At 56.5% G+C, this 22,339-nt stretch overlaps 6 protein-coding genes across 6 annotated transcripts; 4 read left to right on the forward strand and 2 right to left on the reverse strand.

The window, feature by feature from the left end:
* Positions 1–1,633: 1,633 nt before the first annotated feature.
* Positions 1,634–2,306, reverse strand: CMQ_2796 (cytidine deaminase; the record flags this gene model as incomplete). Its single annotated transcript, XM_014316874.1, has 3 exons — positions 1,634–1,687; positions 1,744–1,825; positions 1,897–2,306. The coding sequence occupies 3 exons, from the start codon at positions 2,304–2,306 to the stop codon at positions 1,634–1,636; spliced, it is 546 nt and encodes a 181-aa protein (XP_014172349.1).
* A 959-nt stretch (positions 2,307–3,265) lies between these two features.
* CMQ_3093 (elmo ced-12 family protein) lies at positions 3,266–5,722 on the forward strand (the record flags this gene model as incomplete). The annotated part of the gene is made up of 1 exon (XM_014317171.1): positions 3,266–5,722. One exon carries the CDS (start codon positions 3,266–3,268, stop codon positions 5,720–5,722), a length of 2,457 nt encoding a protein of 818 aa, XP_014172646.1.
* Positions 5,723–6,305: 583 nt separating this feature from the next.
* CMQ_2523 (zinc finger DNA-binding protein) lies at positions 6,306–7,856 on the forward strand (the record flags this gene model as incomplete). Its single annotated transcript, XM_014316601.1, has 1 exon — positions 6,306–7,856. The coding sequence occupies one exon, from the start codon at positions 6,306–6,308 to the stop codon at positions 7,854–7,856; it is 1,551 nt and encodes a 516-aa protein (XP_014172076.1).
* A 54-nt stretch (positions 7,857–7,910) lies between these two features.
* Positions 7,911–11,883, reverse strand: CMQ_2784 (uncharacterized protein; the record flags this gene model as incomplete). The annotated part of the gene is made up of 3 exons (XM_014316862.1): positions 7,911–8,807; positions 10,404–10,941; positions 11,099–11,883. The coding sequence occupies 3 exons, from the start codon at positions 11,881–11,883 to the stop codon at positions 7,911–7,913; spliced, it is 2,220 nt and encodes a 739-aa protein (XP_014172337.1).
* A 2,179-nt stretch (positions 11,884–14,062) lies between these two features.
* Positions 14,063–16,071, forward strand: CMQ_3236 (oxysterol-binding protein; the record flags this gene model as incomplete). The annotated part of the gene is made up of 8 exons (XM_014317314.1): positions 14,063–14,111; positions 14,250–14,324; positions 14,387–14,603; positions 14,672–14,947; positions 15,044–15,293; positions 15,359–15,574; positions 15,644–15,672; positions 15,735–16,071. 8 exons carry the CDS (start codon positions 14,063–14,065, stop codon positions 16,069–16,071), a joined length of 1,449 nt encoding a protein of 482 aa, XP_014172789.1.
* A 1,165-nt stretch (positions 16,072–17,236) lies between these two features.
* CMQ_3147 (ABC multidrug transporter) lies at positions 17,237–21,965 on the forward strand (the record flags this gene model as incomplete). Its single annotated transcript, XM_014317225.1, has 5 exons — positions 17,237–17,959; positions 18,011–18,282; positions 18,354–20,074; positions 20,200–21,053; positions 21,204–21,965. The coding sequence occupies 5 exons, from the start codon at positions 17,237–17,239 to the stop codon at positions 21,963–21,965; spliced, it is 4,332 nt and encodes a 1,443-aa protein (XP_014172700.1).
* Positions 21,966–22,339: the final 374 nt, after the last annotated feature.

Below are 22,339 nucleotides of genomic sequence, written 5' to 3' on the forward strand. Positions count from 1 at the left end.
AAGAATAGTGAGAGCGGTCGGAGGCCGACAAGAAAACAGCAAACGCAGCAGTACAATAGTCTCGACGGAGGCTAAAGCGAGGTAAAAGCAGGAGCTGGTTGCCAGCTTGTCATTTCGGGCAGGTGACGCTGATGGAGCTGACTATGAGACGTGATGCTATGCTACCCGGGACAGGCGGGTGGGTTCTGGCCGGAACTCGGAAGCGACGTGAGCCAACGCTTGAACAAGGCAGGAATTCTCTTATGTTTTGCGGTGGAAGTCTGGCTGGCAGGCAGCAGATGTGACAACTGATTCCAGGCCTGGCAAAGAGGGCGAAGAAAGGCACCGAAAGGGATGCTTAAGACAAGTGGCGGTAGAGAGCAGAGCCATTCACTTTTACTGCTGGATCGAGCATAACATGCCCCCCTGGGCTAGGCTTTACCCGTGTGTCTTGGCGGGGATCGGTGGCGGTTGGCCGGGGTGACTCGCGTATTGCAATTAAGGTGGAAGAAGGGGGGGGGAGGCTGTTGGAAGCGGTGGGAAGAGACAAGATCGAGCGAGGATGGATTGCAGAAAAGAGGGGGAGCACGGATCGAGAGCGAGACAGAAGTAATGCAAAAGAGGGGGCCCGGGAGGGGGGCGCCTGTGCCTCTTTCCCATTCTGCCGATTGCTGAAGAAAGGGCAGGAGGGAGAGGGAGAAAGAGGAAGGCACGAGGCAGGCGGGCGACCAATTGGGTTGGACTGTTTCGGTGGGCGTGGTGGAGTCAGAGCTGGGGCGTAGGTGGCTTTGTTGGCAGTTACGACGTATGGAGGACACAGGATTTGTTTTTTTTATTCTGGGGAATCTGTCGTAGGATGGGGCCGTCATGCGATGCTGGTCGTGGGCTAACGTATCTGATTGCATTGTCGGCCCTGATTGCTGGGACGGTGGCGACTTCCCCTTTCAGACCAGGACGACACTACGTAAGATACGTCGTAGTAGCATTCCGGGTCCATCTTGAGCCCTTTGTCCATTCGAGATAGGGAGCGAAGCATCGTGTGCGCCAGAGGCGGTCAAGGGAGATAAAAGTGCGGTCCCCCTTTTCCACCTCCTCGCCGTGCGTCGTGCACGGCCGTGTCTTGGGCACTCCGTACGTCGTAAGGCGCTGGCCAACCATCTTCGCGACCCTGGTCAGATCTCTAGCTGGCGACACCGAACGTTGTCGCGCTCCCCGAAGTGCACGCTTTCAACGGCGCTGTGGCTCCGTATCTTACATAACAACAACAAGGGCCATACGACGTACGACGTGGGCTGCTCTTGTCGAAAGTGGAGACTGTCAAGGGGATTCTGCATTGCTGCAATTCAAGAAGGCTGCTCGCCGTTTAACCCTGGAGTCGACCCGCAGGTTGTTTATTTTCCACCTTGCGGCAGCCAACCGAATCATGCATATGGAATATGGAATGAAGGAAACACAAATACGAGGCAAACACGGCAGGCATGTCGTCCTGGTTCCAACCAGACAGGGCATAAACCTGGGCGGAACAGCAGAGTCCTACCGTAGACTGTCCGGATTCGTTAAATGTAGTATATGGTGGCCAGTATATGGTAGCAACAGCCTAATTGATCGCCAAGCAGCGTGACAGTCGTCTCGATACAACGTAGGATCAGTGCTATTAAGACACTGCTGCTGGGGCGAGGGCTTCTGGGCCAAACGACAAAGGCAGTAGCTTGCAAGAGGTGTTAGTCAGGATGCTTCGAATGAAGGAACTAGATCTGGACGTACCCCTTCCAGCTTGACAGCAATGTAATGTCCGTTCTTGGAGAACATAATGATGGGCATCTTTAGCTCGCAGAACTCACGGATGCTGCAGGACTGTCAGCTTGTAGACTCCTCGTCATGTCCGTCTTCGTCTCTTCTCCTTCCTTCTCCACTCACAACTGACGGCACATTCCGCATGGCGAGCACGGCGTCTCAGCGGGCGCCGTCGGAGCCAGCACAGCGATGGCTTTGAAATCGCGGTGGCCCTCGAAGACAGCACGGCCCAGAGCAACACGCTCGGCACAGGTGCCCACGGGATATGCTGCATTCTCCACGTTGGCGCCCAGGATGATGCGGCCACTGCTAGTCTGCGCGCCGGTGCCCGACGTGTCGATGCCGTAGCGCGTCAGGACGGCAGCTCCGACGGGAAAGTGGCTGTACGGGCAGTAGGCGCTCTGGGCGGCGGTGGTGCTCTGGCGCTGCAGGTCCCGGAACTCATCTATAGAGAGATCATGCTGCTCGCAGGTGGCGGCCACGTGGGTGGGATCTTGGCTGGAAAGCACGGTTAAGTGTGGTGCGGAAGTCATTGTCTGTTTTCTGGTTTCGGTTGTGTGGTCTCGAGAGCTGGGAACAAGTTGCTGCGAGGAAGGCCGTATGCGGACGAGTATGTGGGCAAGAGTCGAGAAACAGATGTTGGGAGCAAGAAGCAAGCTCTAGCTTCATGATCCGTTTTGCCACCGCCAGGCTATCTATACGTCGTAGCTTATCTATCTCCCATCCCACCTTCTGTGGCCTTGGACGCAGTTGGCTTTGTCATCGGCACAATGGTGCCACAAACGAATCCAGCAAAATCAATGAGTTTAGATATATACACGGAAAGCGACAAAATCCTCTCGAAAATGCAGGCACGGGCGGGGTGTCGGCGGTTCCCCGGAGCATACACGTGCAGCCGGCCCAGGGCGTTAGCGTCTTCAGGCTCCGACTCTTTTACAGCGCTGGCAGGCGTCCGAGGCTGCTAAGGCGGCAGTCGCAACGCTTGCAGTTGCCGTCTGTACATCTTTCACGCGAACGGTCCTTCCAAAACAGACAATGTCAACAGGACATTCAAAAGGGAAACTACAATGTAGGGCCGAGAAGCCACAGACAGCCTAGCATCACAATATCGAGAGACTCCGGATCCACGCCGTGCAGCCTTGAACCCCTATTTAGCCAGCCTAGCCTCTCATTGGCCAAACAGGGTCCGTGCACACGAACCTCGAAGCTGCTTTCCCTTCGTTACCTACTCCGTTCTCGGCAATTCAGCATATCAGGACCGTCTTCAGCCAAAGACGAGAGCCAACTAGAGGCCATTGTGCACGAGGGAGGACAGGCGACAGCATTCTTTCGCCTCGTGAGGATATTGAGCGGCTGATAGCGGCCTGGACAGCGCAACGACTATCGCGACGAGCAGCAGCAGCAGCAGCCAGAAGCGACGGCTCCCTCCAGACGAGCCATACGCAAAAAGCAGGCTTTGGGGTCTTGAGCACGGCAGCTTCCTTCGTTCGATATGGACCAGGCAGATATCCCGGCGCTGCTGTCGCGGCTGGCGAGCGACGAGGACGCGGCGCGCAAGATGGCCGTGTTCAAGCTACAGTCTTCGATCAACGACCCGGCATTTGCAGACGTTTTCATCTCGACGGGCGGCCTGATGGTGCTACGGCGGCTAATACTGACGACGGGAGGAAACACGCTGGCATACTCGCTGCAGTCGCTGAGCCGGCTGCTGGAGGTGGACATGGGCTGGGAAATCTTCGAGGGGCCGACAGCAGGCGATTTGGTGGAGCGGATCGTGGAGCTGATCGTGACAAACCCGCTGGTCAACATTCTGCGCGGGGCGATGAGCATCCTAGTAGCGCTGGTCAGCCACAGTCAGTCGTCGACGGCACGCGGTGTTGGTGTGGGCATCGGGGCCGGCTCGGCGGCGTCGGCACTGCGCACCAGCCCGGCAGGCAACTTTGGGTTCCGGGCGCTGAAGCCGGCGGTGGCGGTGTATCCGCAGTTCTTTGAGCTGGTGATACAGCAGCTGCAGTCGGCGGACCACGCGCTGTGCGCCAACGCGCTGATGCTGGTCAACGCGCTGATCCGCGACGCGGTATCAGGCGATCCGATGGCGGCAGGAGGTGACATGTCCGCAGCAGCCTCGACAACGTCAATGGCCGGGACGCTGCCATCCGGTGAGGACTGGTCGAAGATGATCAAGCGACTGCAGGACCTAGGTCTCATCAAGGCGGCCTATAACCTGATGCAGAGCTCGGCGCTGCAGGACCTGGCGCACCCACTGCTCGAGTTCCAGTCGCTGACCAAGGTGCTGCTGCGCAAGTGGCGAGAGGTGCGAGTGGACCTGGAGCGGCCGGAACACCGCCGTGCACTCAAGGGCCTGCACCTGGCCAGCGCGCCCGACCGGACGGTGCACCACAACGCCGGCAGTGGCGTCCTTTCGATCGTGAGCGGGGGTGGGGGGGATAGCGAGACATCCACAGCGGCGGCGACAGCAGCAGCGAAAAAGGGCAGCCGACGACATAACCCGGAGAAGTGGAGGCGGCTGGGGTTTGAGACCGAGAGTCCAGCAGGCGAGTTCGAGGCAGCAGGGTTCCTGGGGATGATGGACCTAACGGACTTTGTGCGCAAGAACGAGGACGGGTTCCAGAAGCTGCTGCTGGAGCAGTCGTCGCGGCCGTTGAGCCAGCGATGTCCGGTGGCGCGAGCCAGCCTGGCCGTGACGATGACGCTGTACGAGCACTTTGAAGTGGACCGGGCAGACCTGGACGACCTGAGCAAGGACCTGCAGGGACGAGACGGCGGGGGTGGTGACGGCAAGGACATGGACCGGATCTTCCGGCCGCTGGTGCTGCAGTGGTCACGGCTACACACGGCGGGGCTGCAGGCCTTCTTCCGGCTGTGGAAGGCGACAGGAGCCGGACGGGAAGACTTTGAGAAGGTGGCAGAGCTGGTGCGGATCCTGGTGGAGGAGGTGGTCGGCCAGGCCGGACGGACCAAAGATGTAGCCGAGGTGGAGGAGGAACTGCAGGAGCACGGCTGCGGGCGGTTGCGCGAGCTGCAGATGGGGCTGCTGGAGCTGTCGTTTGAGGACCAGTGGGGGACACATCTGCACCAAGTGCGCGAGGAGCTGAGGATGGAGGCGCTGCAGTTTGTCAAGGAGCAGCGGGTGCGGTGTTTGCTGCAAGGAGCTTGGTTTTCGCGGCCGCTGCCACGACGAGATCTGGAGCAGCAGCAGGAGACGACAGAGGGTCGGCGACGATTGTACGAGCCCAAGGGCTGGCGGTTTGTGCGGCTGTCACACAACCGTCGGTACCTGCACTACGCCGACTTTGCGCAGCCGACGACGGGAACGGATCCGGGGCCTGGACTGGACGTTTTGACGGAGAAGGTGGACCTCAGCACAATCAGCTCGGTGGTGTCGAACGTGTCGGCAGCGGCAACTGCTGCGACGATGACGACGACGACGGCGAGCGAGGATGGCGAAAACAACAGCAGCAGTAGCGAGGCGAGACCGCCCGGGACAGCTGGAACGTCAGGGACAGCGATGACGGCGACGACGGCGACGACGACGCGACCAGCAGCAAGACCGATGGCGACGACGACGACCAAGATCACCGTGTTTGCCTATGAGAACACCGTGACGACAGGGCGCACAGGCAGCAGCGAGGCCGAAGCAGCAGAAGCAGACACGGCCGATGGAGCAGTCAGAGAGGTGGCCATCCTGACGCTGCACCCGTTGAACCACTCAGTAGCGTCAGAGTGGCTGGACGGACTGCTGATGCTGCTGCACCAGGCGCCCATCACGGCAGAGACGAACAAGCTGGTGTCCCTGGTGGGCGACTACGGACTCAAGATCCGGCTGCTCAACGTGCGGCTGGAGGCCGTGTATGCAGGGCCGCCGCCGGGTGCCGGAGCAGTTCCGAGTCGGAAGGGCCTGGACGACGACTACTTCTACCAGATCTGAGGAGAGTGGGAAAGGCATGGAGGAAGAGTGAAAAGGGGCCGAGCAAGGGACATCCAGGGCAGGGCAAAGGGCAGCAAGGGGCGTCAAGGAATGGAAAGGGGAACGGTACGGGTCATAAGATATATGCGACGAGAAGCCTGAAGGATTTTCCAAGCAGAAAACTTGTAATGACGATTGTAAATTTACACACATACATCCTCGAAAATATATCGATTTAGGTTGGGTGTCAAAGCTAGACGTGGCCATCATTCCTCGAGTTGTACGCTGCTCGGGCATTGCTGCCCAAGTCTCTTAGGCTGGAACGTCAGTCTCATGGTCGATGTGATTTGTCTTTGATAGTGGCACAGGATAGAAGCACACGACCATGGACTACAATACCGCCCAAGTCGTGACGCTACTACGCATGGCGCTGCGCGAAAGTGGGTCGACGTTAGTGAATTGCCCCGCTAACGCCAATTCTGTAAGAGGACTAGCGCATCCAGCCACCCATTAATAAATCCATTAAAGCTTCCAGAGCAGCATTGCATACCCATTCTCCTATGCCCAAATCCCATCATCCTGCTGCTCTCCATCTGCGCCCACCATGCAGAAGACTCCTCGCCGACAGGGCCGGCCGCGCGCGGCACGGCCGCCACCCCGCACGCCTTCCCCTTCGGCAGTTGCAGGACCAACCACGCCCACATCCACATCGACCTACATGCCGGCGACGCCATCAACAGCCTCGGGTCGTCACACGGCCAGCGCAGTGGTGCCGTCGCCGGGTCGCGGCACGCATGGCCACCGCCTAGACGACGGCCGCTGGCTCTGCGACTGCACCCCGCCGCGGGACGCGGTGTTGCGCGAGACCCGCAAGCCCGGACTCAATAAAGGCCGCTGGTTCTACACGTGTGCGCAGACAGATCGCCGTCGCCAGTGCAAATTCTTTCTCTGGGAGGACTCTGCCAGAAGCAGCGGCAGCAGCAACAACAGCAGCGGTACAGCTGCTCCGGCCAGCTCGTTCCGCACGTCTGTCGGACGTCGCACAACACCCGACGCCGAGCGCAGATGGCCGCTGCCACCAACCCCAGCAACGACACCACTTGTCCGACAGCGGCGACAGCCACAGCCGCAGCGGCCGCAGCTGCTGCAAAAGCCCTCGCCCCGGACCACGTCGCGACAGCGTATCTTCGCGACGCCCACAAGCGGCAGACCGACTGCAGCTGCAACCGCACCCATTGCCGACGACGACTCCTCTGACCAGGAATCTCCGCCAACGCCAACGCCTCGGCCTCGTCGTCGCGATACGCCGCCCCGGCCAGCCAGCCGCCCTATCACACACTACTTTGGCTCTGCATCTACGGCTACGGTCTCGGGCTCAGCAACAGCTACAGACACACCACCACCACCACCACCAGCCCGCGCCCCATCCCCGCTGCAGTCGCCGTCCTACAGCGACGCCGGCTTCGACAGCGACATGGAGCGCGGCTGTGCGGCGCTGGTTGATCACATTGAACGCGAAAACTGGCGGATCGAAGAAGAAGAGGGCGACGGCGGCGTGGTAAAGCAGGAGGCGACGGAACCGAACAAGGCGAACGCTCACACGAAAAAACACCTGACGGCGGAGGCTGCCAAGATGGACGTCGACTCGGCCGCCGGCAGCATCAGCAGTAGCCGTCCCAACAGCATCGTGGTGCCCACGCCAGCTTCGCCGCTGCCGTTGACACCGGGCCGTCGCCGACGTGGTCCTGGACTGTTGGTGACACGTGACCAACGGCCGGCTTCTGCCGACACCTCCTTTGCAACGTCCTTTCCCACATCTGTCGCCACATCCTTTGCTTCGTCAGCAGCCCCAGACGCCACAGCCGCCACAGCAACCCCAGCCACCACAGCCACCACAGCCACCGTCGGCATCAAGCGCGCAGCTGCCGATGATGGTGACCAGGACGAAAAAGACTACCGCGACGACCCCTTCGTCTCGTCCAGCAAGAAGAGACGAGCCACCACCGACACCAGCCCGCGAGACTGTCCCGCCGCTGTCGCCGTCCTCAGCCTGCTGGCCGATCAACCGGTCGATGATCACGTGCGCCGCCGCCTGCGTTACATGCTCAACGGCTTCTTTGCTGCGGACAACGAGCCTCTGGACTCGGCTCAGTGAGCCTGTATGTACACGTTCTTTTGCTGCCTCTTGCTATTTGACGATACCTAGATATCACTGATGCCCTGTTACCCCAATATACAAACATTTGCTGCGCTGCATTACCCCAAACACACCGGCCCTGAAGATCGGTAGACCGTTAAACATGCTGATCGACATACTGGCTGCTGGTCCTTTGCCCTCTGTGTCCCGCTCTAGGGTATCTATGATGCTCAAATGCAGGAACCCAAAAACACACCCGCTGCCCTTTGATCTTAGTGTTTCTTGCTCGTACGAGTGTTTCGCACTCGTGCGGGAAGACACGCCGCCAGCCGATCTCGTTCTGCTCATTGTTAGCGCGTGCGTAACGCTGGGAAATTTTAGTGCTGTCGTCAACTTGCCTGCTTCCTCTTGAAACAAAATCGAGATGTCATCGTGCTCGCCCGGCAGATCTGGCATGTCCAGACACACAAAGGCCGTCTCGTCAAAGTCGCTGCCGCCCTCTTTGCTCCCGTTCGCTCCGCTGTCTCCCGTCCGCATCCGTGGCAGCGGGAACTTGGCATCGTCAATCTTCAGCCCGGCCTTGCCGCTGCGGCTAAACGCCTCGAACACGTCCGTGCCCTTGAGCACAAAGCCCATGCACTGCCCGTAGTGGAAATCCTGGAAGAAGGCCAGCAGCTGCGTCACCTTGGTGTCCGGCTGCACCACCACCTGGATCCGTGTCGTGCCCGCCTCCCACTTCTTGTGGATCGGCACCACCATCCGCCGCCGCGCTATCGCAAACGTCGCCGCCATCCCGTCAAACACCACCTCGTATCCCGTGATCGCGGCTTGCACCGCGTGCAGGTCGGCCACCGTAGGGAACCGCAACACCCGGCACGTCACCCCGGCCCCCACCGCTCCCAGACCCTCGGCCAATTCGCGGCCCCATCTCCCGCCGGCACCTGCACCTCCGACATCGACAGCGTCAGGCTTTCTGTGGCTGCCGCAGCAGTACCAGGCAGTTGCTGTCCCGCACATCCAGCCGCAGCCGAAGCTCCCCCGGGGCCCCCACATTGATCCGGTCTGTCAGCGTGCAGTCCCCAAACTCCATGATAATTCGTAGGTTCTCCGCAAGCACCGTCGCCGCGCTGGTCGTGTCCGCCTCGTCGTCGTCGTTGATTACCCGCAGCCGGCTGAAAGCCAGTTTCTTGAACACCGAGAGCGCGTTGGTCCCAAAGGCAGCAGCAGCCTTGTTCGGCGTTGCCACCGCCTGGACTTGCAGCGACGTCACTGGAACGTTAGCCACCACGCGCTCGCTGCTTTGCAAGGCTGTGTCGGCCAAGAACATGTGGAACCGCGTCCGCTCGTCCTCCCTGCCAAATGACAGCACCATGCTGCCCTTCGACCGGTTATTCTCGAATCGCAGCAGCAGCGCCGGGTCGCCGTGATCGCCGCGCAAGAAGCTGAACTGCACCGGCGCCTCTGGCAGGTACAACTGTGATGCACCGTATAGCGTACGCGTCCGCGTTCCCGACACTACGGCGAACCGGAAGCCGCGGTGGAAGTTGCGCCGTCCTGTCGCTGCGTTCTCCGACACGATCTTCTCAAACAGCGCCACATCGCAGTCCGCCACTGCTTCTTTCGGAAAGCTGCCCGACGGAGGTCCCGATTCGAAGTACTGGAATGCCTTGAGCGTTGAGCGGAACAGAATATGCTCATCCTTGCGCGGATACAGCTGGTTGTGCACCTTGGCTCCAAAGTCGTACATGCTCCACAGGAGCCCGTAGTCAGCTTTTGACAGCTGGATGATGAGCAAAAACCCACGCGGCATCTTTAACTCAAATGCAAACGTTTCAGGGCGCCATCGGACATCCTCCCACATGGGTCCTGGGTTCTTCCTGCCCTGCACTCGCAGCTGCACAGTGCCATTCTGGCTCGCAATAACCACTTCCAGCGTCGGCTGGTTCTGAGGCCTGGCGACGGTCAGAAGACAGGGGAAGTGAAGTCGTGCTTGGTGCGACGACTCCCGGCCCTGCTCGGTCAGATACACGTCGGCCCAGACGCGGCTGAAGACAAAATCCTGGCCATTGTCCGATACCGGTATGGTCTCTAGAATCGACATCGCCGAGACAGGCGAGGCCGCCGCAGCCAGACCCGAGCCCCATTTCCCCCACAGGAGGGTGGTGACATCGGAGCTGACGGGAGGGTACACGGCCCATATCGCCTTGTCGATGGTCTGCGGCAGGAGGGCGTCTTCGGGCGGCAGCAGGTCGTTCCGCTTCATTGACGTCGCTAGCTTGCGCAGATTGTTCACGAGGACTGAACGCACCTGCCCTACTTCGGTATCCATTGGACTCTGCTTCGTGGCAAGAATGTCCGGCAAGACGACCTCCAGAACCCAGTACGCCTTCGCCAAATCTGCGTACGCCTGCTGCATAGCAAATTCGCTACCGCGAGACAACGGTGCGCCGCCCGCAGCCGAGCGCTCGCGCATGACGTTCTCCCAGAGCCATGCGACCAATGACAAAACCACCACAACGCCGCGCGGGCCAGATCCTCCGAGGTGCTTGATACCAACGGCCTCACTGTTTCGGAGTGCAGGCGGAACAACTCGAACAGGTGGCGCATGCGGGTGACAAATAAGGTAAAGGCCTCGTCAGAAGCAGACTGGGCTGCATCGTACGTGTCCTGCATTGCCCTGGGGGCGTTGGCCAAGGCGTAGGCCCCACGGTCCTTGACAGACACGCTGCCAATAGCATCTCGCCGGAAAGCATTATATGGTCGTTCCACAGCCGGGGTGGGAGGCGAGTCGGATGCAGGGCTGGGGTCGCGGGCCAGCGGCCTGTGGCGCTCAGAACGCATGCGCTGAAGTGGCGACGCGGCCGAGGGCGAGGTTGGGTCGAATTCAAAGCGGTTGATAGGCCCGCGATGTTCTGGGTGTCGCGGAGGGGGGAGCAGCGGGGGTGTGCCCTTGGCCGGTGACCTCCTGCTCGGCGACGGTGGTCGCTTCTGTTCGACTTCCGGACTGGACGGCGGGCTGACACCGGCGCGAAGGGCGTTGGCTAGAGCACGGCCCTCAGCTTCGCGCATTTCCGCCTGGTGAACCTCGATAAAAGACCGACGGCTGTCGTTGCGGGTCAAGACGGGACCATCAAAAGAGCCGGGTGGGGGATTAGTGTTTGGTAGGGATCTTCGAAGACAAAGACGGATTCCGTTCCGGCGAGCTGGGAAAAGACGGCGGAGATGGCAGAGACGGCGGCTCGTCATCGTCAGGCGAGGACGGAACCGAAATTGCCGAAAAGCCAGTCTGAGTCCTCCTCAGCGGACGAGGAAGAAAGCTGTCGTCGTCGGGAGACGGCCGCAAATACGATTGCTGCGGCCTGAGCGGCGGTTGTGCCGCCGGCTGTTGTGACTCCAGCTGTGACTGTTGCAATATAGAGCGTTGTGATGTTGGAGGGCCGGGCAGCGGCGAGCGTATCGGCAACGTCGCCGGCTGTGCTTCCGTTGGGATTCCGCGGGCCAAGCTGTGCATGCCAAGCAACGGTGAGACGGCGAGCTTTGCTGCACGTGCACGTCGTCGCTTGCCAATTTCCATCGGCGGTGCCTCAGTCTCATCGCCGCCCTCGCCGATAATGTCCGGATACGAGTCTGCAAAGCGGACGACAAGCCCTTTTCTGTTTCGCTTCGCAGATTTTGACACCGAGTAGCTCGGCGGGGGGCTGCGAGATTGCTGGCTGCTCGGTAGGCTCTGCTGGGAGGAGTTCCCACGGTCGACAGGCAGGGCGTTGGGATAGCGAGAGACATATTGTGTGTCCAACTTCGCCAGCTGGGGCGGAGTGCTGTGTGTGACCTGGAAGGTGTCAAACGTCGTGCCTGTCGAGGCAGCTAAGGGCGAGGGTGAGTTCGAGGTGCCGTGCAGGAAAGCATTGAGCTCGGCGTCGTCGCCACGTAGCTCGTTGGACACTTTTCGATCGCGGCCGCCAAACAGTTTGCCCATCAGACGACCTTTCCGTGACCGGTTATCTTCCGGGCCAGGCGTGGGCGCGGTGCCATGGTCACGGTCCATGGCCAAAATTGAAGAGGCACGCGAGCCGTTGATGGGAGGAGAGGAAGACGGTATGGCGAAAGGTTGAAAGAAGGGTGGCTTGGCGGACGTGAAAACTAAGGAAAGCGTGACCGATAAGGCGAGGTGTTTCCCCAGGGGGCAACCGAAAAAAGGATCCGACAGAGCAACCGGGGATCTGTCCGGACTCGTCTTGGGCTGTGCCGCTGCAGCTCCCTTTGTCGGCGAGGTCCTGTCTGGCGAGCAGTTGGGCGCAGCAGTAGTGCGGTGTGTTTGCGGGGAACCTGCTGAGCGGCAGAGAGTGCTCGTAGGAAGACAAGAAGATGTGCCAGATAGGGGGATGCAAAGCGAAAACCCAGACGGCAAGAGCACATGGGAAGGACAGCTCGAGTCGGTGTTTAGCCAGTGTCGCCTTCCTGCTCGTCTATTTTGGTAGGAGCTCGTAATTACTTCCCGCTTCTGTCATCCCCTGCGATGTTTCAGAATAAGACGGAAACCGCAATTGTCCAAAACCGGCAGAGCCCACCTTCCTTCTCCACTCTTTATGTCGGGGCAGGAGGATATAATACGAGTCGTCCAGTCCACTGTCCAGCACAGCGCCAATCTTCCCCCGTTTTTCCTGGAACAGCGGCTGTTCGTTGCCGTTCGGGCAGCCGCCAGAGGGCCACAAAGGAGCGGACAGCTTGCACACAACGGCCGGAATGCTGCTGCAGCGGAAATAGCTGCGAGACAGGTCGGTGGACGGGGATCTGGCCAGTCAAGCTGAGGAGCCCCAGCATAATAACGCCAAGACGATCCACATCGCACCACATCGTATCCTGCAGGACGACCAGTACGAAGCCAATTTTATGATTGGGCGTGTGCCATACGATTCAAAGTAATCTCTCGATTGCGCATTCTTCCACTCTTCGTCGTGTTCTTCGCCCGGCCCAACTTGCTGGGAGGCCCTGTCGGTAGTGCTCGTTGGCGGGCTACAGCGCTTGGGTAGTGTGCGTTGCAGTGGAGCATGGCGCCTGTCTGGGGCGTTCAGGCTTTACGAGTATCGTACTCCGTACACGAATACGCGTACATGGATTGTCGCTTCTAGGCTGCGTTCCAGCCTAGTCCAACCCACTTCAAGACCTTCGTGTTCCCTGTTTCCAGCGACGTTCCCCGTATTGGTGTACACGTAAGTTATTCTAAGATAACCCATATAGGACTAACAGTCTCCCCTGTTGTTGTTTCTGTATTTAGCCGCCTCTTGCCGCCAGAATGCAAGATAGCAAAGTACTGTAAGTCGGAGTACATACTGGCGCAGCTATATCTATTAAGCTTTAGTAAGAAAGGGAATCTCCTGACATGTGATTGGGCCTCGTCCGCCGTTTAAGGTAGCGCGGCCAAGAAAAGGCTGATAACAGCCCATTGGCTGCCTCTTTGTCAGGTTCTGAGACAGTTCTGCCTACTGCGTACTCCGTATTTTACTCTGTGTTGAGATCAAAGGAATGCCATTTACGGAGTAATTATAGAAAGAATCAGACATCAAACGCTTACGTACTCTCTCAGCACTACTATGTATGCAACCGTCCCATGCCAGTCAGCATACTCTGTAGAACTACGGAGTATAACGACGCCAGTCGCTTCAGTTGCTGCCAATGTCATCCAATGTCTGCAAAGGTCATTGCTGCCCTTTCATTCGCCATAGCTGTGTAGCGCAAATTCCAGAGAAACGCAGCTGTGGCGCAGCATTTCCCCAGCCATATAGCAAGTCGGCAGTCGGATTACATACTCCGTAGTAGGCGACTCTCGGAAAGTTGCTCCGTGCGCTTTACCGCAATCAACGTCATTCCACTGCCCCGCAGCTACCTCGCGGCCCTTGCTGAACTCCGTAGGTCACATCCCACCCCCCAAATCTACCTAAGCCTGGAGAAGGTTGAAAAAAAAAGAGCGAAACAAAAAAAAAGGGATTCACAGCTGCAGTCCACAAGCAACGATCTTTCGTGGGGTCCCCTGGGATTTCTCCATCTTTTGGCCTTGTAGCTCCGCCTTTCGGAATTTCGCTTCCCTTCACTTCCTATCCATCCGGTTGCTGGCTTCGCTATTCATCCTTTTATCTTGCCGCCTAGCACTTGCTTCCTCCTCCACAGCTTACCGCTAGAATCACACGATACGACACACTGTGCCTGTTTTCTGACAAAGCTTCAGCATGTTGAACATAGTGGGCGGCACGCGGCGCCGTGCAGCTTCCAGTGCCAGTACGCCATCCTGACCCCTATTCGATAAAGTCCCTGCTGGCCAGTGCTCGTATCGCTGTGGGAGAGCACGCCTCGCCTGCTTTCGCCCCTGAAGGAGGTCACATCGCAGACGTACACTGACTAGAATTTATTCAACAGGTGCCCATCCGGTCCAGTCCAGCGAAGAGGCCCAGGAGGATGACACGCTTATCGTGGAGCCCGAGCAGGGAAACGGTACGAGCCGAGGATGTAGTGCTCTTCCATGTTTTAACCGCCCACTGACGCTCGTGCCCCAGTTCTGATGCATATCATCTCTCAGCTACGGCCCGGCGCTGATCTCAGCAGGGTTGTTCTCCCGACCTTTATCCTGGAGCCGCGCAGCATGCTAGAGAGAATTACGAACTTTATGTGCCATCCCGAAATGCTCCTCCCCATATCCGCCATTGAGGACCCTGTTGAGCGATTCGTGTCCGTTGTCAAGTTCTACCTGAGCGGTTGGCACATTCGGCCTCCGTGGGTCCTCCCCTGTCTCCTGTTGCCACATTATGTCTATACACCGGAACTGACCGTACGTCTGTCAGGGGCGTGAAAAAGCCTCTCAATCCCATCCTCGGCGAGGTCTTCACGTGCTACTGGACCTTTCCGGACAACACTCAGGGCTATTACGTCTCCGAGCAAACATCGCACCATCCGCCCAAGTCCAGCTATTTCTACATGGCCCCCGAGCATCATATTCGTGTCGATGGCACGCTTAAGCCGCGGAGTCGTTTCTTGGGCAACTCCGCCGCCAGCATCATGGAAGGGACAGCTGTCCTGAGCCTGCTAAACCGAAAAAAGAACGGCAAACCGGAACGATAGTACGCTTTTCTGAGTCCCATTTGGCCACAATGCCAGGCCGGGTCAGACAAAAAATATTTGCCGTCTGGCTGACAATTTTTACTCCTCTCGTCTAGTATCCTCACCCAGCCAAACATGTACGCACGAGGTATCCTGTTTGGCAAAATGAAATACGAGCTGGGGGACCACAGCTTCGTGCGCTGCCCTGATCTCGGTCTCGTTGCAGATATCGAGTTCAAGACCAAGGGTTGGGTGAGCGGCACGTACAACGCCATTGGCGGTACTGTTCGAAACGAGAAGACTGGAGAGGTCCTGCGCGAACTGTCCGGCCTGTGGAGTGGGGAAATGGCCATCAAGAACTTGCAGGTAGGCAAGAGAAGCGAGATCGTGTATGGGGGATGTCTTGATTACTAATACGACTCATTCTTCAGACGGGAAGAAAGGAGAAATTCTTCAATGCCCAGAAAGCGAAGCCAACTTCGCCATCGGTACGGCCAATCACTGAGCAGGGTGATCGAGAATCGCAACGGCTTTGGCAGCAAACGGCCCAAGCCGTGATGAACCGGAACCACGAGCTAGCCACGGTTGAAAAAACCAAGGTCGAAGACATGCAGCGCGAGGAGGCCGCTACACGGTCGCAAGAGGGCGTCGAGTGAAAGCCGCGCCTATTTCGACGCCCCATGGCCGGCCCCGGTGGCCTCTAAAATTGCCAACAGGACTTGGGATGGATTGTTAAAGGCCAGATGTGTGTATCTGCCAGTCGGGGGCTTCCTCTTATCGCCGTTCATCCAATGACACCCCGCTTAGTGATGGCAAAACGGCCGACGAACAAACGGCTCAGATTCTCGCCATTTACCCCATCCTGCCAGGCCAGAAGACAAAGCGAGGTAGCGTACAGGCGATCCCGCCTCGGACGCTAGATACTGCACCCAGTGGCGCCGCACATGCGCCTGTTGAGGGCAGCCTGATCGATGTCGGCTCGAGCGACAACACGCCTGCGGCAAACGAGAAAAGTGATAATAGTGCTGAGAATGCGCTGGAGGCTACAGGCCAACAACCAGCCCCATTGGGCGCCTTACTCGACTTTCAGCAAGACTTGGGCAAAGATTTACCAGATGCTCATCCGTCCGACGCAAGCAAGTGACCTAGTGCATCTCACGATGCGCAAAACTAGAAAGGCGTACTTGAAACATATGTCCCGCCAGCGCCTCGTTCGGCGAGCTTGCTCGGCAGTGGTTTTGATTTTGATTTTGCTTTTGGGTGTGTCTCATCAGGAACTTTACCACTCTTTGGCTGGCTCTGGAATCTAAGACACATGCAATCTCCCAATCTATGGCGCAGTCTGAAAGACGCGTGTGACCAAGGCCCCCCCATACTAGTTTCATTTTTGCCCTATGTACTATGTAATCTGTCCTCAAACTTTGATCGACAATACACATATGCCAATTCGTGTTTTCGGTATTGAGACAGCGCCGGCTGTTCATGGTGAAGAATTAATGAAAATGTTTGCGCCACAAATCTCTTACGTCAACGCCCTACTCCCTAACAACGGATAAAGTAGGAGAGCTTAGTCCGCTGCCAAGCATTTCGCCCTGATAAGCTGAGCCGGAAACGGATACTTCGGTAAGTGCATCAATACTGCATGCCCGAAGTCCGTTTAATGTAAACCCGGGCCTTGAATGTGTGCCTTGGGCCGTTTCTTAGCCGTTGTTTTCATCGGCATGCGTTGAGCCGTCCGAGTCGATGCATTCGTCCGTCGTAAGATACATAGTAATGGTAGACCCGCAAATGGGAGCCTTTTTTTTCACACTCTGCGACACCTATACGAGCATATGGCTCCGTCTCATACGTAAGGTATCCTACTATTAGCTGGTTGTAACATACGTAGTATGTCGGGGCCGATCTGCACCCAACACGAAGAGCAAGCCATAGCCTCGATCGAACTCTGCTCTTATTGGTTATGGGGAAGCGGGGGTACATAGTGCATAGTACTATGCAGAGCGGCTGGAATGGCGATCTACAGCCTTTTCTTGGCTGACAGTAACATGCCCACTAACAAGAGGAACGGGATTGGGCTGTGAGTAAGCTCATCTGTACAAATTACGATTCCGTTCATGACTTGTGTAGACCCGTATCCCGTAATCTATAAAGGTGTTGGTCTGCTCGTCGTATATAACAGTGCAACTAATGGTGTATTACGTGATTGGCCTTCTCTTTCTCATACTTCCCATCCCTTTTCTTTACTTTGCTTCTACTGCCATTTATCTCAGGGACCATGCTTCACGCTTAGGAATCAGAAAATAGGCATCATGGCAAGGTCGGCAGTATCGCAGGAGAGCCTGCGTTTGGCAGATTCCTCTCGGTCATCTGAGGAGGCAGGCCCTGAAGAGTTTATGGCCATTCGAACAAACGGCCCCGAAGCATCTGATGCGGGAACGTATCGCCCCCAGCGACGGGATTCGACGGCCATGATAGAAGAGAGTGATGTGCAGGAGCTGCGGATGCTTGCCACGGCCATATCGCAAAGACGTCGCCAGAGCCACGCCACCGGCTCCGAGGCTGGCAACGAGGACTTTGATGCTGCCGATTCTGCCATGGATCCCTCTAGCAAGTCATTCGATCTCGGGGTTTTCCTGCGTCGCATCATCAAAGATTTTCGCAAGGAAGGTTTCAAAGAGCGGCGTCTGGGGATTTCCTACAAAGACCTTACCGTGTCCGGCACGGGAGAGGCCTTGCAACTGCAGAGCACGGTGGGAACCGTTCTCCAAATGCCATTAAGGCTTGGCGAGTCCTTCAGTTTCGGCAAGAAGAGTCACAAGACCATTCTCCACAACTTTGACGGTCATGTCGAGAGCGGCGAGCTGTTGATTGTGCTCGGACGACCAGGATCGGGGTGTAGCACCCTGCTCAAAACCATCACCGGACAATTGCATGGGCTGAAAATCGGCGAGCAGTCGACAATTGATTACAACGGCATCCCCATGAAACACATGATCAAGGTATTCAAAGGAGAAGTATTAAAGAACCAAGAGGTACGTTCCTTCCCATTCTGTCACTTTTGGATCAAACTAACCTCTTCTTAGGTCGACAAGCATTTCCCCCACCTCACCGTCGGTCAAACGCTGGAATTTGCAGCTGCAACACGTACGCCATCGAAGCGAATCCATGCCATAACGCGCGAAGAGCACATCAAGCATGCCGCCAGGATCGTCATGGCCATCTGTGGCTTGAGCCATACGTACAACACCAAAGTGGGCAATGACTTCATCCGGGGTGTCTCTGGTGGTGAGAGAAAGCGTGTGAGCATTGCCGAAATGATGCTGGCAGGATCGCCCATTGCGGCTTGGGATAACAGGTGAGTAGTCGTACTGCCGTCGCCAAGTTGGACACTTTGATCTGACCGCTTACTTATTTCTTCCTTTACAGCACCCGCGGCCTAGATTCCGCCACTGCGCTGAAGTTTGTCCAGTCTTTGCGGCTGGCTGCCGATTTCACCCACAGTGTTCATTGCGTCGCTATTTACCAGGCCAGCCAGGCCATCTATGACCTCTTTGACAAAGCTGTCGTGCTTTATGAAGGCCGCCAGATCTACTTTGGTCCAGCACCCGCTGCCAAGGCCTACTTTGAAACCATGGGATGGTTTTGCCCTCAGCGGCAGACCACGGGTGATTTTCTTACATCTGTCACCAACCCGCAGGAAAGGGTCGCGCGTGAGGGGATGGAAAACAAGGTTCCACGGACACCAGAGGAATTCGAAGCATACTGGTACCAGTCGCCCGACTGCAAGGCTCTTCGAAATGCCATGGAGAAGCACGAGGCCATACATCCCATCGATCCTCACGGCCAGACGGCCGTAAATATGCGCGAAAACAAGCAGCAACGCCAGGCAAAGCACGTGCGGCCAAAATCGCCATATATCATCAGTGTAGCCATGCAGGTGCGCCTCACCACCAAGCGGGCATACCAACGCATCCTAAACGACATTTCGGCTACTGCGACACAAGCTGTGATGCAGGTCGTTTTGGCGCTCATCATCGGCTCCGTCTTCTACGGCACTCCCAACGCGACAGCCGGCTTTTACGCCAAAGGCTCCGTGATCTTCCAGGCCATTCTTATGAACGCCTTGACGGCAATCTCCGAAATTAACAAACTGTATGCACAACGTCCCATCGTCGAGAAACATGCCGCCTACGCCTTTTATCATCCCTATACAGAAGCGCTGGCTGGAATCATGACTGATATCCCCATCAAGTTTATCACGGGAACCATTTTCAACCTCATCGTCTACTTTATGTCGGGGCTTCGACGCGAACCGGCTCAGTTCTTCTTGTTTTTCCTCATTACGTATACCACAACGTTTGTCATGAGTGCCATCTTCCGTACCCTGGCTGCCATCACAAAAACCGTGTCTCAGGCGATGATGTTGGCCGGTGTTATGGTTCTGGCTCTTGTCATCTATACTGGATTCGTGGTTACTGTGCCCAAGATGCATCCGTGGTTTAGCTGGATCAGATGGATCAATCCTGTCTACTACGCTTTCGAAGTCCTCATTGCGAATGAGTTTCATGGCCGTTCGTTCACCTGCTCGAGTATTATCCCCGCCTACACACCCTTGGTAGGCGATTCTTGGATATGCTCGGTTGCCAGCTCGGTTGCTGGACAGCATACAGTTAGCGGAGATGCCTTTATCGGTGTTCACTACAAGTACTACTACGCGCACGCCTGGAGAAATTTCGGTATTCTACTCGCGTTTCTGTTCGCCTTCATGTTTGTTTACTTCGTCTCGACCGAACTAAACTCGCAGACCACCAGCGCAGCCGAAGTCCTGGTTTTCCAACGCGGCCATGTTCCTGCATATCTCCTAAACGGGGGCAACAAAGGTGCAATTACAGAAGACATGACGAAGGCCTCGCCGCAACAAGACGGAAACGAAAAGACCGATGCTATCGAGCCACAAACCGATGTGTTTACCTGGCGCGATGTAGTCTATGATGTTACAATCAAAGGACAGGATCGTCGGTTGCTTAATCATGTCTCTGGCTGGGTAAAGCCTGGAACTTTGACGGCACTAATGGGAGTCAGCGGTGCTGGCAAGACAACACTACTCGATGCCTTAGCCCAAAGGACCACGATGGGTGTTATTACGGGTGATATGTTTGTCAACGGAAAGCATATTGATGCTAGCTTCCAAAGGAATACCGGTTACGTTCAGCAACAAGGCAAGCTTTTTTCCAACCCTTTTATATAGCATAACAGTCGCTAACAAACGCAGATTTGCATCTATCGACAGCAACGGTTCGCGAAAGTCTCCGTTTCAGTGCTATGCTTCGTCAGCCTCAAAGCGTCAGCAAAGAAGAGAAGTTCACCTTTGTTGAGGAAGTGATCGACATGCTGGACATGCGGGACTTCGCAAATGCCGTCGTCGGCGTTCCTGGCCAAGGGCTCAATGTGGAACAACGCAAGCTACTTACTATTGGTGTCGAATTGGCCGCCAAACCAAAACTGCTACTCTTCCTCGATGAGCCTACCAGCGGTCTCGATTCCCAGAGTTCATGGGCTATCTGTGCCTTCCTCCGAAAGCTAGCTGACCACGGCCAGGCTGTGCTCTGTACCATACACCAGCCCAGTGCAGTTCTGTTCCAGCAGTTCGACCGGCTACTGTTCCTCGCTGCCGGAGGCAAGACCGTCTACTTCGGCGACATTGGGGAGAACTCGCGGACGTTGCTCGAATACTTTGAAACCCACGGCGCTGAAAAGTGCGGCGACGAGGAAAATCCAGCCGAGTACATGCTCAACATTGTCAACCGCGGCAGCAATTCACAGGGTGAGGATTGGCACGACGTCTGGAACAACAGCCGGGAACGCCAGGACGTAATGGCCGAAATCAATCGCATTCATGTGGATCGCGCTGCGCAGCCGCTTGCCACTCACGAGGATCCGCACTCTCGCGATGAATTTGCCATGCCGTTTGGCGCCCAACTAGCAAGGGTTGCAACGCGCGTGTGCCAGCAATACTGGCGCAGCCCAACCTATGTTTTCTCAAAGTTCATCCTTGGCACTGTGGCTGGCCTGTTCATTGGCTTCTCGTTTTTCGGAGCCGACGGTACGCTGGCGGGCATGCAAAATGTCATCTTTTGCCGTTGTTCATGGTGATCACAATATTTTCTACCCTGGTCCAGCAAGTAAGTCATGCCGCCACACCTCTGTCAAACTCGCACATACCGCCAGTACGTCTTGCTAATTTTTCGTCAGATCCAACCACATTTCATTACCCAGCGTGACCTGTATGAAGTGCGAGAGCGTCCCAGCAAGGCCTATTCCTGGAAGGCTTTCATGATCGCCAACGTTATCGTCGAAATACCATATCAGATCTTAACTGGAATTCTTATTTATGCCAGCTTCTATTACGCAGTCATTGGCATCCAGTCGTCTGCCCGCCAGGGTCTCATCCTTCTTTTCTGCATTCAGTTCATGCTTTATGCTAGTTCCTTCGCCCAGATGACTATCGCTTCCATGCCCGTTGCCGAAACTGCAGCCAGTATTGTCACTCTCCTGCTCTTGTTCAGCCTTACCTTCTGTGGTGTCCTCCAGACACCCTCGGCTCTTCCGGGATTCTGGATTTTCATGCACCGTGTCAGCCCATTCACTTATTGGGTCGCGGGCATTGTTTCTACGCAACTCCATGGCCGCGCTGTGGATTGCTCCAAATCTGAGACGAGCATTTTCAGTCCGCCCGCAGGAATGACATGTGGTGAATATATGGCGCCATACCTGACCCAAGCTCCTGGGAATCTGCAGAACCCAAACGACACCGAGAATTGCAGATACTGTTCGCTGAAGGTGGCAGTCCAGTATCTCGCTCAAAGCAGCATCTTCTATTCTCAGCGCTGGAGAAATTTCGGGATCATGTGGGCGTATATCGCTTTCAACATCTTTATTGCTGTAATCTCGTATTGGGCTTTCCGGGTGAAGAAATGGAATCGGGGGGGTAAGAGCGCGAAGAAGACTTCGGAAAAAAACAAGACGGAGAAAGCATAGGGGAGCAGTTGTACGCTTCTCACAATTTTCATTCTGACTGGTTGCTTGTGTATAGCCAGATTGTTTGCGAACGATTCCGCTGCAGTATTCACATTGTCATTTTAATTTACAAACTATGTAGACTTTAGAGACCGAAACCCGTTAAACATAAATAAACAGGACACGAATTTATGTCCACGAAAAAAAACCACTGTATATATACAGGAGCGGTAAAACTACAAAATCCATTCTGGGAAAAAGCGACCGTCGCCAGAACTCCGTTGATGCGTCAAATGCGAACTGTGTCTACCCAGAAACTCACATATTGTTGTTGAAAGCACATCCACTCAATTTCTTCGAAAACACGAGTATATCATCTTCCCGCCGAGACGATA

The sequence above is a fragment of the Grosmannia clavigera genome, assembly GCF_000143105.1.
Source record: "Grosmannia clavigera kw1407 unplaced genomic scaffold GCSC_144, whole genome shotgun sequence".
NCBI lineage: Eukaryota > Fungi > Ascomycota > Sordariomycetes > Ophiostomatales > Ophiostomataceae > Leptographium > Leptographium clavigerum.